The sequence below is a fragment of the Podarcis filfolensis genome (genome assembly GCF_964270895.1).
Source record: "Podarcis filfolensis genome assembly, chromosome: 9".
NCBI classification, from domain to species: domain Eukaryota; kingdom Metazoa; phylum Chordata; class Lepidosauria; order Squamata; family Lacertidae; genus Podarcis; species Podarcis filfolensis.
This window is the reverse complement of record NC_139610.1, coordinates 37,943,758-37,959,288: the sequence shown is the minus strand read 5'-3', so window position 1 is coordinate 37,959,288 and position 15,531 is coordinate 37,943,758. Positions and strand designations below refer to the sequence as shown.

The 15,531-nt window shown below is 40.9% G+C and overlaps 1 protein-coding gene across 1 annotated transcript; it reads right to left on the bottom strand.

Moving 5' to 3' along the window:
* Positions 1 to 1,100: 1,100 nt before the first annotated feature.
* On the bottom strand, positions 1,101 to 8,600 carry FGA (fibrinogen alpha chain). The gene is made up of 6 exons (XM_083631166.1): positions 8,447 to 8,600; positions 6,563 to 6,691; positions 5,684 to 5,867; positions 3,859 to 4,004; positions 2,348 to 3,356; positions 1,101 to 1,951 (listed from the first exon to the last, which is right to left on the bottom strand). The coding sequence occupies exons 1-6, from the start codon at positions 8,495 to 8,497 to the stop codon at positions 1,248 to 1,250; spliced, it is 2,223 nt and encodes a 740-aa protein (XP_083487292.1). The 5' UTR covers positions 8,498 to 8,600; the 3' UTR covers positions 1,101 to 1,247.
* Between the last annotated feature and the right edge of the window lie 6,931 nt (positions 8,601 to 15,531).

The following is a 15,531-nucleotide window of genomic DNA, read 5'->3' as shown; positions in this document are numbered from 1 at the left end:
AGTCCCAATAAAAACTAGGGGCCTCCATGGCTGGTGGTAAATAATAAAAACCAGACATGGCTGGTGACTGGGCAATTAAAGGAACATCCAGTTTGTCCCTTAAAAGGCTTCTCTTCCAACATTTAGAGACCAGGGATCAACCCCATTTGTTCTACAGCTGCTTTTAATTCTGTTTTGATCACCTCAGCCTTGCTTTCACCGAACTAATTTATATAGTTCAAAACAAATCCACCTTTGAAAGTTATTCTGTTATTAGTAAATTAACTGACTAGGATGTGTATGGCAAATGGGCTTGTAAACCCCCATCTATTGTTGTTTCAGGCCTGATTACTGCATGGAGAGTGGGGTGGGGGGCAATATTTATGTAGATGGTTAACCCTCCCCTCCTCGGCTGTGGTCTCCATTAGGACCACCACCTTTCCAGCAACTAAGCTTGAAAAAAAGCTGTGTGAGAAAGGGGGAATTTACAGATATGCCTGTGCACACACTGGTTTTGTTGATTGTTGTATTGATGAAGACACTTTGCTGCTTGAGGCAAAAGACAAGATGGTGCCCCTTCACCCCATTCCATTTTCAAAAGCCAACCAGACTGGCATCCTTCAACACTGATGATGGGACAGCATCTTCAACAACACCTGAGAGAAGCAGGCTAGCTTAGTGGGTGCAGGGTGCACTCATGAGCATCTGCTGACTGAGACTGCTGCCTCAGTCTCTTGAATAATAAGGTCACCCCTGATATGTGTGCCTACTTTGTCCTTGCTTGCTTTGACCATGCCCACTTTTGTTTTGGGCCCACCCACCACTGGCATGTGAGGACCTTGGAAAGTTGGCAATGAGGGAATGAAATCCTCAGGCTGAAAAAAGGTTCTCCATTTATGACTTAAATACTATAGATTATCTTTCTTTGCTCAGCCAGCACTGGTTTTTCAAAGGAATGGTTCTGAATTTGATCTCAGTGTGTAATGTGCGTTATTTAATACTACGTTTGTTATAGAACTTTAAAGATACAAATGGCTTAACTGAGGAAGACATCCCCAACAGACATTTTATAATATTTATTTGTGCTGTTGTTTGTAAATAACTTAAACACACCAGAAATGTATTTTTGAGTGAACCCATTTATTTTATAGGCAGCTGCATTCAGTTGTTTTGGATAATAAAAAAAAACGCACACACAATCAGACATACACTACATAATGTTGAGGTATATATAATTTTGGAAGTTCTTGGTCTTGCTGCTTTGATATCTAGAGTGTCTCTATAGGCCGAATTTTCAATCTAACAACTTTGAGAGAGTAATCAGAGGGCTTGAAGGGCACCCAGACCACCCCATTTTCAATCTCATAGGGAGCGTTGTTCCTTGGGTCATACTGACCTCCTGAGTAGTAAATCCCATTGAGATTAGCAGCTTGGCAATTATTGTACCACCAGCCACCTCCATATATCTCAGCACAGTTCTCCTCCCATTGGTCATTGTCTCTATCAAAAGTACTAAATTTCATGTTATTGTGAGTGGTGTATTCAACCCCATCTTCCTCTGAACCCCTGATAAGAGCATCACCTGCTGTCCCCTCATAATCAGAGACACTGAGCCTATAGCCTTCTTCTTCAGAGCTTATGTGTATGTTATATTCTGCATAACCTTTATTGCCCTCCCAGTCCTCTACTTCGACTCGAAGGACAGTGTCCCTCTGGGTCAGGAGATGGAGATTTTCATTGCCCAACCAGAACTCTCCTTTCCCATCCACGCTGCCAAAACCATTCTTGTAGTCTTCCCAGGTCCGGTTAAAATTCAGCGCCCCATCCAATCTCTGTTGGATCAGAAGCCATCCTCCCAAAGTGGTCTCTTGGTCGCAATAAACTGAAAAAACCTTAGTGGTTCCTGCTGGCTTGATTCTGAAAATGCCACTTTGGGCACCAGAAGTGTGTTTCTGGTGGATATCCTCACAGTCTAAAAAAACAAAGTTGATCTGGTTGACAGAAGTTTTCGGTTAAGCTTTATTACAAGGTCACAGGAATCCAAACAGTAATCATGCTCAAGTCAACTGGCTACACTTAATTTGGGGCTGCAGTGGAACGAATCCTTGTATTCTCCCCCCACCCCAAACTGATTGCTTACATGCACATTTTCATTACCCATGACGTTAGGTACACAACTGCCTTGTAATCCAATTACTCATGGCGAGAAACCATGTCCCCCACCTTTCCAAAATGGCAACCAACAGACACATTGCTCTTATTATTTAAACAATGGCATGGACTGCACTCGTTTAACCTGTGTGTCAGTTTGGTTGCACACTTCACTGCTGCTCCCTCAAAAATTATTTTCCATGCAGTGGGTGGGTACCTGTCCCGGTGTAGCTTTCTCCCTGCTTCACTCCTCCTGCACTCAAGCTGCGTGCATGAAAATCAGGTCTGTCTTCTCCACTCTCGTCATGTTGCAGCTCAACTGATGGGATTTTTATTGACTTGGTTTCGAAAGTGGAGCCCCCTTTGTTGAAGCCACTAGAACTGCTGCTGCTGCTGCTGCTGCTGCTGGACACAACCGACCTGGAATGGGATGTGCTGCCACTTGTATGAGAATGGAAGTCGGGGGAGGGCTGGTCAAAGATGGAGAAGTCGTCGGTTTCTCCCTCCCCAAGGTCAGAGAAAACGTCGCGTCCTTCAAAGGTCGATGTGTGGGTGCCAGTCCCTGTGCTATGGATTCTGCCACCAGAACCTGAGGTGAAAAACTCTTTTGCATTCAGAGGCAGGGTAGAAAAGTCAGAGGAGCCACTTCCACCAGTCCCAGTGGTCACTCTTGTGTGGGTGGTGCCTCCTGCTTCTCTGGTTAAATCTTTAGAATGAAAACAGTCTAAGCCATCAGATGTTTTATACTCTTCAACAACCTCTTCTCTGGGACCTTCAGGACCTCTGATCACTTTTCTAGTGATGGTTTTGACACATGTACGGGAGAGACGCGACTCAGAAGGACCGACTATTTTCAAACTACTAGAGGTATCGCCTCTGCCAGAGGTATCCCCTCCAAAACCAGGAGTGACTAACTTGCTAGTGTGTGGTTGTCCAGCAGCCTCTGAATCTTCCAATACGACTTCAACCAGTTTGATACGATTAATGATGCCTGCTTCTTGTTCCGACAGAGGAGCCGTTTTAAAATGGCTAGGGACAGTGGAATCCTTCAGGGGTCTCATTTTCAGTACCCTCAAGGGAGCAGCTTGATATGCCGGCTGCAAGTTGATGGAACTGGCTTGTAAAAGCAGCTTCTGTATCTTGTCATAGCTATCGGTGTCCACATTGTAGCTGACAGCTTGAGAGCAGGACCCTTTGCAGGAACGCACCTTAATATCAATGTCCACCTAGGCAGAGATGGAAAGGTGAAAATACAAATGGGAGAAGAAGAGAAGTGTGTCAGTCTGGCAAGTGTTTACAGTATTATGGTCAACCAACCTATAAGACAAAATGCAGTGTATAAAATACAAAACCACAACCTCAGTATAAATGTGCTTGCTTTGATTCTAAGTCTGCCGAAGCTGTTGTATCCTTAACTATTTATTGGGCTATTTTGTTTGTAAAGGAGGAATGCCGCTGGGCTATTGCTGATGGCAGTTTCATCACTGCTTAAAGTGACCCCAAAAGGTTTTGTTGTAAAATAAAGAAGCCAAACCCTCATCTATAGCAATAAGGCATTGCTCAACAGAAAATAGTTAGAATTCGTCCAGTTCCACCAGAAGTTGAGAAGAATGCCTCTTGTACTGTACTTTCACAGAAGATGGATGCCCTTGAGAAAGGGCGAGTGGGAGGAATTCAACCCAGAACAAGAATTTATTATTATTATTATTAAAAATGGTTGCAGCCTACCTCTAAACGCTTCATCTCCACAACTTGGTTCCGGATGGCGTTCTGCAGCACTTTAATCCGGCTAACTTGGTCAGCGACTCTCTGCTTCAGCGTCACAAGTCTCCTTCTCAAATCGTCAGATATTTGGCCATAGTTATCATCAATTTCTGAAGCAAAAGAAGCTGCAATAGGTTAGTCTTTCCCTTTCAAGGTAAAAATTGAATTACAGTGATAATAACAACACATTATACTGTATAAGGACACTAGGTAGGAGGAAATTAGCAAATGGCTCCTGTAGGCCCAAATGTTAATGACCCTTGATGATATTGTCTTTTTCTCCGGATCAGGACAGCAGTCTCTGAGAGGGAGGATTTACCTTCCCTCCTCATGCTGCTCTCCCATTGAAAAACACTCCTGAAGACACACCCACCCCAGTCATGATCCCAGCATAGATCAAGGTGCCCTGTGGGTGCCATTTGTAGATAAAAGCACTTGAGTACTGTCAACTCTTTTGCTAGGCTCAAGGACGCATGCATCCATGTATGCCTGAATTATGCATCCCTATTACTTAATCTTCCAACCTTCAGTTCTGCACTGGAACCCACAAAATTCACCTCTTAGATAGAGGTGCTGAAAAACCTCACTGCATGAACTGGCACTCTCTTTTGTAGCCATTTGAATCCTAGCTTTTTTTATTTCCCCCTTTCTGTGTATTCCATTCATGTTAGATCTTAATTTGTTAAAGAAATGTTGGAAGAAAGTAATAATGAGCCATGAATTCTGCTCATATCTAGGCCATAAATATTCAGGAAGAATATCGGGGGCCCAACTTACTGGTAGGGCACATCCTTTACATGCAAAAGGCCCCAGTTCAACCCACGACATCTCTAGTTAAGTTCAGCTTCAACAACACATCTAGGAATAAAGCATTTTTTGTTGTCGTTACACTGTAGATACTAAGACAATAAGTGAATATTCATCCTTGAAGAATGAAGCTTTCACTGTTGAAACAGGGTCTCTGATAAATCCTCAGAATTATTTTAGAACATTATTTGAAAGTATACCACATGGTCTGCTTTTGGAAGGGAGATCTGGACCAAGCCCACATTTGCCATAATGTTTCAACTTGGAGGATTGGTCATGACTCCATGTGGTCCTTGATGCCAAAACAGATAGCCATGCCTGGTTAAAAGCAAAGTAATTAATGAAGATGATGTGATAATTGTAAATTGGGAGGCTGCTGATTAGGCTTTGGCTAAGGGTGCTTCTCTCCCAATTGTCTCAGACAGTTGTTAAAGGCCTGCTGTAACTAATGTTACACTGGATATGCAGGTTGACACCGTGTGTTCAAGAATCCTATGCATTCAGCCTTTCTCATGATATAGACCCACTAGGCACATGCACCTAGAAGTGGGTGCCCTTCCACAGAGCTTTGGCTCTGAGTGCAGGGGCCCAGGGGTGCAGCCAGCTGGTGTGATCCTGCTCCCCTCTTTGTATGATTTTGCATGGAGGCAGCTTGTGAAAGGAGATTATTTTGACAGTGGAATCATGCAAAGCAAGTGTGTTGTGAAAGTTTTTGTTGCTCTTGATGAGTCTTCCTTGTGTGTAATTATAACACCTACAATTCTATTCTGTCATATATGAGCTAGTTGAGATTCCTTCACTGCAGGCAGCTGGAGTAAATGACCCTCGAGATCCCTTCCAACTCTACAGTTCTATGATTCTGTGACTGTGTTCTATGATTGAGTCCACTTGGTCTTATATAAGAAGGATGCAACAAGCAATTGTTTGTATTTGGCGATTGTTAGAGAAGTCAGATGACAATACACGTGTGGGTGATACTCACGTTGCTCACTGGCCAAATTTCTATCCAGATAGCCATTGATTTCCTGTTTAATAATGTTTGATGTCTTGTAGCTGTTTTGATTATCCGCAAGCAGTTTCTTAATTTTGTTTATCCTGTCAGCAAAATCCTGGTCTGTTTCGTCTATCAGTCCCTGCATCCGGCATCCTGAAGGACATTTAGTGCCCTGAAATGAGGAAATAGCAAATAAAATAAAATTACAGATGAAACATCTGCCATGTCACTTATTTGGTCCTCAAGGTTCATTATTTTATTTTTACTGCTAATAGAGATTTAATTATAATCACATGTAATTTAATTATCACATGAGATTTAATTATAATCACATGCCCAGGTTCAACCATGTTTGCTTGTCATGCCACATTGCTTATGCAGGAATGCTACCTGGAGAAGCTGGTTTAATTTGACTTCCTAGCAATAATAACATTGTTCTGTATTTATAGCAACTTTGTCACATGTGAATATATTTTTAGGAAACGCAGTGCTGTGTGTTTTTTCTAAGATGTGTGTGCCCAAAATCTAGCACACAGGGTGCTCAACAGCTAGATTCTGTACACTTTTGCTCCTGCTGTGATGTCTGACTGAATTCAGTGGGTTATATCTGTAGTCTGAATTGACTTTATTAATAATCAGTGAAAGCTTTTTAATTACTAAACAATACATAGTTTTTCATCCTTGATTTTCAGTTAATCTAGAAATTTGAAGAAACCTTTTGTAGCAATTTCTGAATTGCAGGCGTGTTGTGGTATCATTGTATATCTATGTCATTAGGGTCTATTGTGCCATGACTATGATTTTGTATGGAGACCGTGGTACACAGCAAAAGTGTGATGAATGTGCTTCAGGCTTGTTCGCTCTTACCCATTCGTCATCAGAGCATACTGGCCAACTCTTTTCAGATTTGCAGTCAGACTGGGCTTTATGTTCCACTATTCTTGGGCCACGTACTCCTCCTCCAAGCTCTGTAAAGGAGGCATCACCTTCTGCTGCCTGTCATAGGAGAGGAAAAACATCAAAACAATATTATAACTTATTAAATCTAATTTATTGTTATGTATCTCTTTCTCTTTCCTTCCCAAAGTGGCATACATGGTTCTCACCCTCTCCATATTATCATCACAACAACCCTGAGATAGGTTAGGCTGAGAATTGGCGACTGGCCCAAGGTCACCCTTCATAGCGGAATGGGAATTTGAACTCTGGTCTCCCAGGTCCTAGTCTGACATTCTAACCACTACACCACACTGTCTCTTTAATAATGATTCACTGAGTTACCAAAACAACCCAAAATATACCCAGATGCCCCCAATAATGAAGTCTAGTAATTAGAAACTCTTGTTTCACTAGCATCACAGCAGAGAAACAATGTCATTTATTTTCAAGCTCCGCCTTTAAAGGTAAATGTTACTATATAGGTGGAGTATAATGCAAGCAAAAGTGCTGTGAGTCATGAGTGAATTTGCTGGACGTGTGTTTCTGGCACAAAGGACAACATCATGCAATTGATATGCTGTCAAGTACCAAGCAACTGGAAAGTAATATGCCAAGTAAATCACCAAGCAAATATTAGTAAGTAACTGCTGTTACAGTTGAGGTATATGAAAGGTATAGTAACTAAAGAGGAATTTATCACTCATGTAGGCTGCAATCCTCCTCAGTTAAAATCAGTGTGTTTTGACACAAAGTTTTGTATGCCTCTTTCATCAATACAGCTGGCTAAAATAGCAAATGGATTGGATCAATCATAATTTCATAGGCTATATATGGGTGTTCCGTTGACTTGGCTTCTTAGCTTAGTAGCTAAAGAGAGGCTTATCTGAATCTGTTCCATAGGAAACGTTTGGTTTGGTTAGGCTCATACATCACAAGAATCTTTGCTTCAAGCATTTTGTTTCAGTTTTGAGATCTGCCATGCCCTGGTGTGATTCATTCAGTTTATTGTGATTTAATTGTAGACTCAATCTTAAAAACAGCAACTCAGCAGTATAGATTGTCAGAATGATTTCTGCTTTATACAGTTACAAATTTCATGAAATGCTGAAACGCTGCTAGATTTCATATGAAGGTAATGCATTTATCCTTGAGTTTGCTTTGGTTTGGGGAGTTATCACATCGTAATTTAATTAATTTTGGGGTCTTTTCTGTAATATAACTGAGAGCTCAGTTGAGTTTTTTTGTTGTATACAATTACAACTTTCATTGACTAGGTTTCATACGAAGAATTCAAAGATAATGCATATAAAAAAAGACTCTTATTATGAACACATGCCTATAAAGCACTCATTTGCCCCAGTCCAGCAAGGAAGATGCATGCACAGAGATAGGCTAACACATACAGATGACAATGCAGAGACATAGCTGGATGTGCATCCACATCAAAACCCTCGTCAGGGTCCCACTGAGATGCAATCTCTGGAGCTGGTTGAGAAAGCATATTCCCTTATCTGGGGCCACTTTTATATGCAACCAGTTATGCATTACTTTTTTCTTGTATATATACATATAGAAACAAGTACAAATTGTATAGATGGAGATGCAGCCAGATGCCCCAAGAATCGCCCCTCCCGAATTCAAGCATTTGAAAGGAGAAACCCACAGATTTCACTTCCACTTCACTGTTCATCTGGTAGTAGGAGGTTTACTTGGGCTGAAATATATTACTTTCTAAGCAAGCAGGTGACCAATAGAACAAAAAGCAACATAGCTGGTAAGCTAACAGGAGAATCAAATAAAATGAACTCATACCCAAGTGATGCTGAAGCACAGCAGGGCACAGAAGACTCTCAACTGCAACATCTTCAAAAAGCTGTGGATGTGACAGGAAGGGATGTGTTCCACTTAGGTATTTTTGGTTGAATTTAAACCTTGAATTTAAACTATCCATCTCCCCCCACAATTAATGATTAGTTTCCCTTTTGTTTGCAGAGTCACAGTGCAACATCTGAGTTTGCTGACCCAGGGGTCTGTTGCACAAATTCCTTGGTTTGTTTGCTAGAAGTCCGTTTGCACAATTCCAGCAAACATGGAACACAGACGTGGGTGGATAATCCAACCCTATTCCAGGAAAGGAGGACCTAAAGTTTGAAATGAATCATTGATAGATAGAACACATAGGGAAGAACACAGCACTGACAAATGTCAACGATCTAGAGCTGGATTTCTAACATTGATAGAGTGTCACTGCTTAGTACATTACAGGAAACACATGGTTACAATGGCCATTTTGTGCTGTACTATTATTGTTTGGATCGAGAAGAAAGAGCCAGCAATGGGGTAAATGCCTCATTTCCAACACTAGGAATGAAAACATGGATGGATTTAAATAAAGGGCTGCAACTTCCTTTAAACAATTGGGTCCTCCAGATTACCTGTTCATTGAGCATTCATCCTTATTTGCTTGTACAAAGCTTACGCACACAAAAATAGATTATAGCTGGTCATTACTGAGCATTTGTTTTGTTTGTGGGGCAGTTATATGATAAGTATAATTTGTGCTGATTTCATCCTGATTTGCTTGTGAGGCTTTTATATGTCTTCCTTTGTTCACCCCACAATTTTCTATGAATTTCCCCATCACTTTCCAAACTGCAAAAAGTCTGATTATTTTTTTAAAGTTTATTTTTGTACTATGGTGACAGAAACTATAACTTTCTTTAATTGTGCAAAACTAAATTTAGAGAATGCACTTAAATTCCTCCCCCAAAACAGTGGCTGATGAAACAGTTAATGGAATAACCTAATCTCCCACTTTCCAAAGAGGATGGGGTGGCGTACTTGCCTCTGAGGCTAGAATGAGGATTCCTCATTCTGCTGTCTACCTCCATCAGGTGACCTCACCCTAGGTCAGAGCATTAGCTATCTTTATGGCTGGTGCTGAGGAGGTTGCTGATTTACCATGAGTCCCAAAGCATCAGATTTTAGGATCAGTGAATCTTCAGTTGCCCAAGGTTGGCTCCTCTCCCTGTTTCTTTCAAGTTGGGAAGGTTTGCGGAACTGTCTTGGGTAAATGTCCCTTCACCAGGGTGATGCCTCAGAGTGCTCACCACTGGGAACATGCGCTGTCTTTACCTTCTTTTCCCCACCCACGTTATGCCTGCTGCAAGACAGAGCCAGCCTAACTTGTCATTTCTCAGCTTACCTATGACTCCAAAATGTGGACTGCAGGCCTTGCAGTAGATCCCCCCAAGGACAGATCACGCCCCTTCTGAGAGAGGTGTACCCCACCAATTACACAGTAAGAATTTGCATCAAACTGCTGCTCTTAGTTGTGACTAACATTTGTTCAATTATGCCCAATCTGAGTAGGACCGAGGGTGCATGCTTTTGATATGGGACACATTTTGAAAACACTATCAGTAAATGAATGCTAGGCTCAGTCCAAAGATAAAGCATGCTAATGGGAGAGTTGCAGAGTTACAAGACTATGGACAGATGGCTATTTGAATGAGCCACACATTCAACTATAATGGTGGTCTTAACCATCAGTGGGACTTCAGTCTTTCCCAATGAATTTTTTGTCAATGTGCTTGGTGCAAAAAAGAAAAAAGAAAAGGTTACTATGAATCAGGAAGATTATTTTTCAAGGGCTTTGGTATTTTTTGTAAAATATTCCAATTTCTAACTTTTTATTGATAGAAGTGACATGCTTCTGGAAAGTGGCTTGCTTTAAAAGAGTGGCTATGGTCTGTTTCTTTTATTTCATAAAACAATTTTGTCATGCAACTGCCAATCATTGCAGTCCTTTCCACCTGAAAATTGCTGAGGGCCCTCTTATTGTAGCAATTGTAAATCTGTAGAATTCAAATTGTAATACAATAAAATACAGAAGCAATAAACATATAATTAAATGTCATAATGAATATTAAGTGTGATGGATATGCCATCTCCCATGGTCAACCACAAATCCACTGAGACCCTACAGGTCTCTGGAATGAAACTGATGGTCATGGAGCAGTTTGGGAAGCTCTGCTTTATTGGTTCAATCTTCTAGTTTCAATTTATCATGTTAGGAAGGCAATGCATATTTAAATATACATGGTAGACAGGCTATTCAAAATGTTTTAACAGGTTTTGCATGTCCTTGGAAGGTTTGAATAGGATCTTAGGAGCATGATAGAACAGACCAAAAATCCATCTAAAGTAGCATCCTATTTCCCACAGTGGAGTTACCTGATTGCTCCGAGAAGCCTACAAGCAGAAAGAACACGATGGCAATAACCATGTGTGCTGTAAAGAGTCAGTATCAAAGTGAAGGTTTATCAGTCAAATCCTGTTTTTGTTCATGTATAAGTTCAATAAGGCAGCTTTTGGGATCTTGTAATGTGTTGGTGGGTAAAATCTTGTGTATGTCACGAACCACCAGGTCCCGAAATGATTACACTTTTCAGGCACATCCACCACATTTGGCAGTAGTTGCTTCTGTCACCCCATCTACTCCAACAGAATTCTTATGAATATAAGAAAGTTTTACTGCAGTATTTTCAGCATCATTTCTTTAATACCAGCTGAAGAACACTTATAAGGGAATTTCTCTCAGATCTTAAACCAATATTCATCTTCAATTTCTATTTCCAAGTACATTTCCTACATGCGTTTTAAACTTCCTGCTGTGGCCTGTATCCCGTAGTGTTCACAGTTTGTGTATTTGGGAGACACTTTTTTCCATGCTTTCTGTTTCTACAATCATAGCTTCAAACCAGGTAAGCCCCCTAGTAGCCTGCTGTTTAATATGTAGTGATATTATGATAACAGGATCCAGTATTTTTGTATTTCACTTGTGTTTGCTACAAATTCTTCTGCAGGGGTTGGTCAAGACAAGTACCGGTATATAAGAAAAGTCTTGCTGGGCCAGATGAAAGGCCTACCTGATCTAAGGTGGCCTGCTATACATTACATACAAAAAGGAAATGCATTACCCAAAAAGTGGATAGAGATTTGCATAACGTTTGTGTTGCAATTAATACCTGATATTTCTGTGTAACCTTTCTTGACTATATCCCGTTCATGGGCTATCATCAGTTATCCGCTTTTCTACTTCTGTCGAGGATTGAGTTGGATTTGTTCAAATCAGCACAACAGATGTATAAAGTTGTGGGACCCTCCAGAATAGTGTGGGAAGTAGCACTGCTAGAAGGAGCAGGAACTGGCAAAATCACCCAACAGCACCTTCTTCCTCCAGCAAGAACCTCTTCTAGATCTCAGTGCTGTCTCTCAACATCCCTTCTATTTGCAGAATGGCAGATATGGATCCAACCCATTAATTCCAACTGTCCTTATCTGGAGTGATACCTGATGTATAGTTAATGCTATATCACAATGACCGCTCCCCACATTAAATGGGGGCGCCCTTTGCGTGGTCGTGCGCAGCCCCCTGGACCCTATGCAGCACCATTGCCACAGGCTTGGCTTCGCCTTCCCCAGGTGGGATACCTGGAGGTCTCTGCCTACCTCAGCCAGTTGCCCAATCCCGCCTGGGGAGGCGTTGCCCAGGTGATCAGGCCAGGTGATCAGGCCACAGTAGGGGGAGGATCTTACCTGGGAATCATCAGTTGGCTCCAGAGCTTCTCCCACCCTACCCACCCTCAGTTAAGACTTCCTTTGCAGGTTAACCTTTTCTCCACAGGAACGCGGTCGCTGCTACATCAAGGTCGCTGTTGAAGGGCCGGAAAGGAATTCTCCTGCATTGGCAGGTTTGCCTTTCCCGTAGCAAAACGTCACAACTTTGGCAATGTCAGGCATTGGGCAGAATCCTTTAGTCTATCTTCCCTAAGTGGGGGAGGGCGTGCAGCGGTGACCCACGCCCCCCTCCTCTTTGCGGCGGTGATACCAGGGTTCCCTGTTAAAGGGGTTGTTTGAGGGGAGGCTTTGGCCGTACGCCTAGAGGTTGTCATTGCTCTCCCCTGCAACGGTGGCGTAATGGGGGCGGCTATCTCTGCTTGAACATGTGTTCTCCAGAGCCAGCCCATCCACCCCACACACTGGATAACCCTGATGTTCCCCAGATCCCTGGTGGGGACTGGGAGGTATAAATGCCCAATGCCTGAGCCAGTGGCGTAGCGTAGGTTGTCAGCACCCGGGGCAAGGCAAGCAATTTGCGCCCCCTAACCCATGGATTTGCGCCCCCTAACCCTAACCCCCAGATGTTGCGCCCGGTGCACCCCCCACGCTACGCCACTGGCCTGAGCCAAGGGTTCTATATTCAGAGCAATGCAAACTCTTTTTATTTTAACACCATATTTCCATATAATAGATTTAGCAGCATATCTGGGAAGGTAGTATGATGTTTGTGCCAAAGCAAACTAGAAGTAACACGGATACAACTGCACAAATCAAGGTATCATAGCTGACTATCTCAATTTAATTTTGCCTTAAACAGTGGCAGCTTGAGTCTTAGCCTTATTATGTTTATGCTTCTTGAAGAATAAGCTTTAGTGAGCCAGTTCTGTGTATCTGTCAGATCTAGGGAAGTTTTTAATATTTAATGCTGTATTGTTTTTAATTTTTTTGGGGGGGGGAGCAAATCTGTTTTTTTTTTGTTTTTTTTTATATAAATATTTATTAGATTTCCCAATTTTATACAAACACAAAAAGAAAAAGAAAAAGAAAAGTGTTAAAAACAAGTCAATTTCAGTAACAATTTTTCAATAACATGTTTCTTTGACTTCCTCATACCTCCCCTTCTTGTTTTCTAGTTCAACTTGTTAATCCAGCAAATCCTAATCTCTTAACATTCCTTTTTAAAATAACACCTTATTTTCCACCCAACTTTTTAAATTTTATGACTTAAACAATTTTAATCCCTATTATCTTTATCATAACAGCTAGAGACCACAAAAGTTCAATCCAACATCTTTTCAGAGTTCATTAATTTTGTAGTGTTTCTGTAAATAGTCCTTAAATTTCTTCCAATCTTCTTCTGCCGACTCTTCTCCCTGGTCGCGGATTCTGCCGGTCATTTCCATTGGTGACAACCACCTTGGGGTCTTATTTTCCAATAAATCCTTGTATCTGATCCAAACATTAAACAAAGATCTCCTAACAATATGATTTTTAAATGCTTTGTGAGCTTTAACCTTATCATACCACAAATATGCATGCCATCCAAAAACATTGTTAAAACCTTCTAAATCCAAAATGTCTGTGTTTTCCAGAAGCAGCCAGTCTTTCAACCAGCAGAATGCTGCTGATTCATAGTACAGTCTGAAGTCTGGCAGGGCAAAGCCACCCCTTTCTTTTGCATCAGTTAAAATCTTATATTTTATCCTGGGCTTCTTGCCCTGCCAGACAAATTTAGAAATATCTTTCTGCCACTTCTTAAAACAGTCCATTTTGTCCACAATTTGTAATGTTTGAAACAAAAATAACATTTTAGGCAATACATTCATCTTTATAGCTGCTATTCGACCCATCAAGGAAAGCTTCAAATTTGACCATATTTCGAGATCTTTTTTCACTTCTGACCAGCATTTCTCATAATTATTTTTAAATAAGTTCCCATTTTTAGAAGTCATGTTGATCCCCAGATATTTCACTTTCTTCACCACAGTCAGACCTGTTTCATTCTGAAATTTCTCTTTTTCAAACAATGTCATTTTTTTCTCTAAAACCTTAGTTTTGGTCTTGTTCAGTTTAAATCCTGCCACCTGACCAAATTCTTGAATTAATTCTAAAACTCTTTTGGTACTAGATTCTGGCTCCTGTAACGTCAAAACTAGGTCATCTGCAAATGCTCTCAATTTATACTGTTTAGCTCCGACCTGTATGCCTTTAACCAACCGGTCCCTTCTAATCATATTCAGCAAAACCTCCAGGACCGATATAAAAAGTAAAGGGGAAATTGGGCACCCTTGTCGTGTCCCTTTTTCAATCTTAAATTGCTCCGTAACTACATTATTTACAATTAATTTGGCCTTTTGTTCAGAATATATTGCACTTATACCATTTTCAAAACCTTGGCCTACCCCCATACCCTGTAAGTTCTTTTTCATAAAACTCCAAGAAATGTTGTCAAAGGCTTTCTCCGTGTCCACAAATATCAGAACAGCTTTAGTATTTATGTTCACATCTAACTTTTCCAAAATATCAATTACATTCCTCAAGTTGTCCGATATATGTCTTCCCGGCAAAAAGCCCGCTTGGTCCTTATGTATCTCTTCAATCAATACTCTTTTCAGTCTCTTGGCCAAAATATCAGCAAAGATTTTGTAATCCACATTTAATAAGGATATGGGACGGTAGTTTTTAAGTTGGGTCTTTTCAGTCTCTGTTTTCGGTATAAGTGTAATGTAGGCCTCTTTCCACGATTCTGGTGCCCTTTTCCCTTCTAAAATCTCGTTGCAGACTTCCTTCAGAGGTTGGATTAACCAGTGTTTTTAACACTTGATTCGGAGCTGCCCAGAGTGGCTGGGGAAACTCAGCCAGATGGGCGGGGTTTAAATAATAAATTGTTGTTGTTGTTGTTATTTTACTAGTGGTTAATTTCAGCCACAAAGTGTTTGGTGCAAGTATATTTTATTCCTAATTAAAACAGTGTGGTTCATAAAGCACTGTTCCTATTCCCTTAAAATAAACTGAAGTAATTTCTAGAATATGAATAAATAACAAGGGAAGAATAATTTGTTTTAAATGTGAATGGATGGGGTATCATTTACTACACAAACACCTTTACCTAACAATAAGGGATTCAATGAAATGAGTTTGGATATGAAATTGCCAAATCTGGTAATTTGCTCCTTTTATTCGCAAAATCAATTTGCATCAGTGGTCCATCTCAAATAAAACTTGGTGACATTAAATAAATGGCAGTCAACTATATGTAATAGATTGGGCTT

What these genes read in the sequence shown, in the direction of transcription:
- FGA (XM_083631166.1), bottom strand. Translation starts at nt 8,497, where the DNA reads ATGTTGCAGTTGAGAGTCTTCTGTGCCCTGCTGTGCTTCAGCATCACT. An exon ending in AAATTTGGCCAGTGAGCAAC is followed by an intron (nt 4,005 to 5,683) that starts GTGAGTATCACC and finishes CTTTTGCTTCAG; the next exon opens with AAATTGATGATAACTATGGC. An exon ending in AGAAAGCTACACCGGGACAG is followed by an intron (nt 1,952 to 2,347) that starts GTACCCACCCAC and finishes TTGTTTTTTTAG; the next exon opens with ACTGTGAGGATATCCACCAG.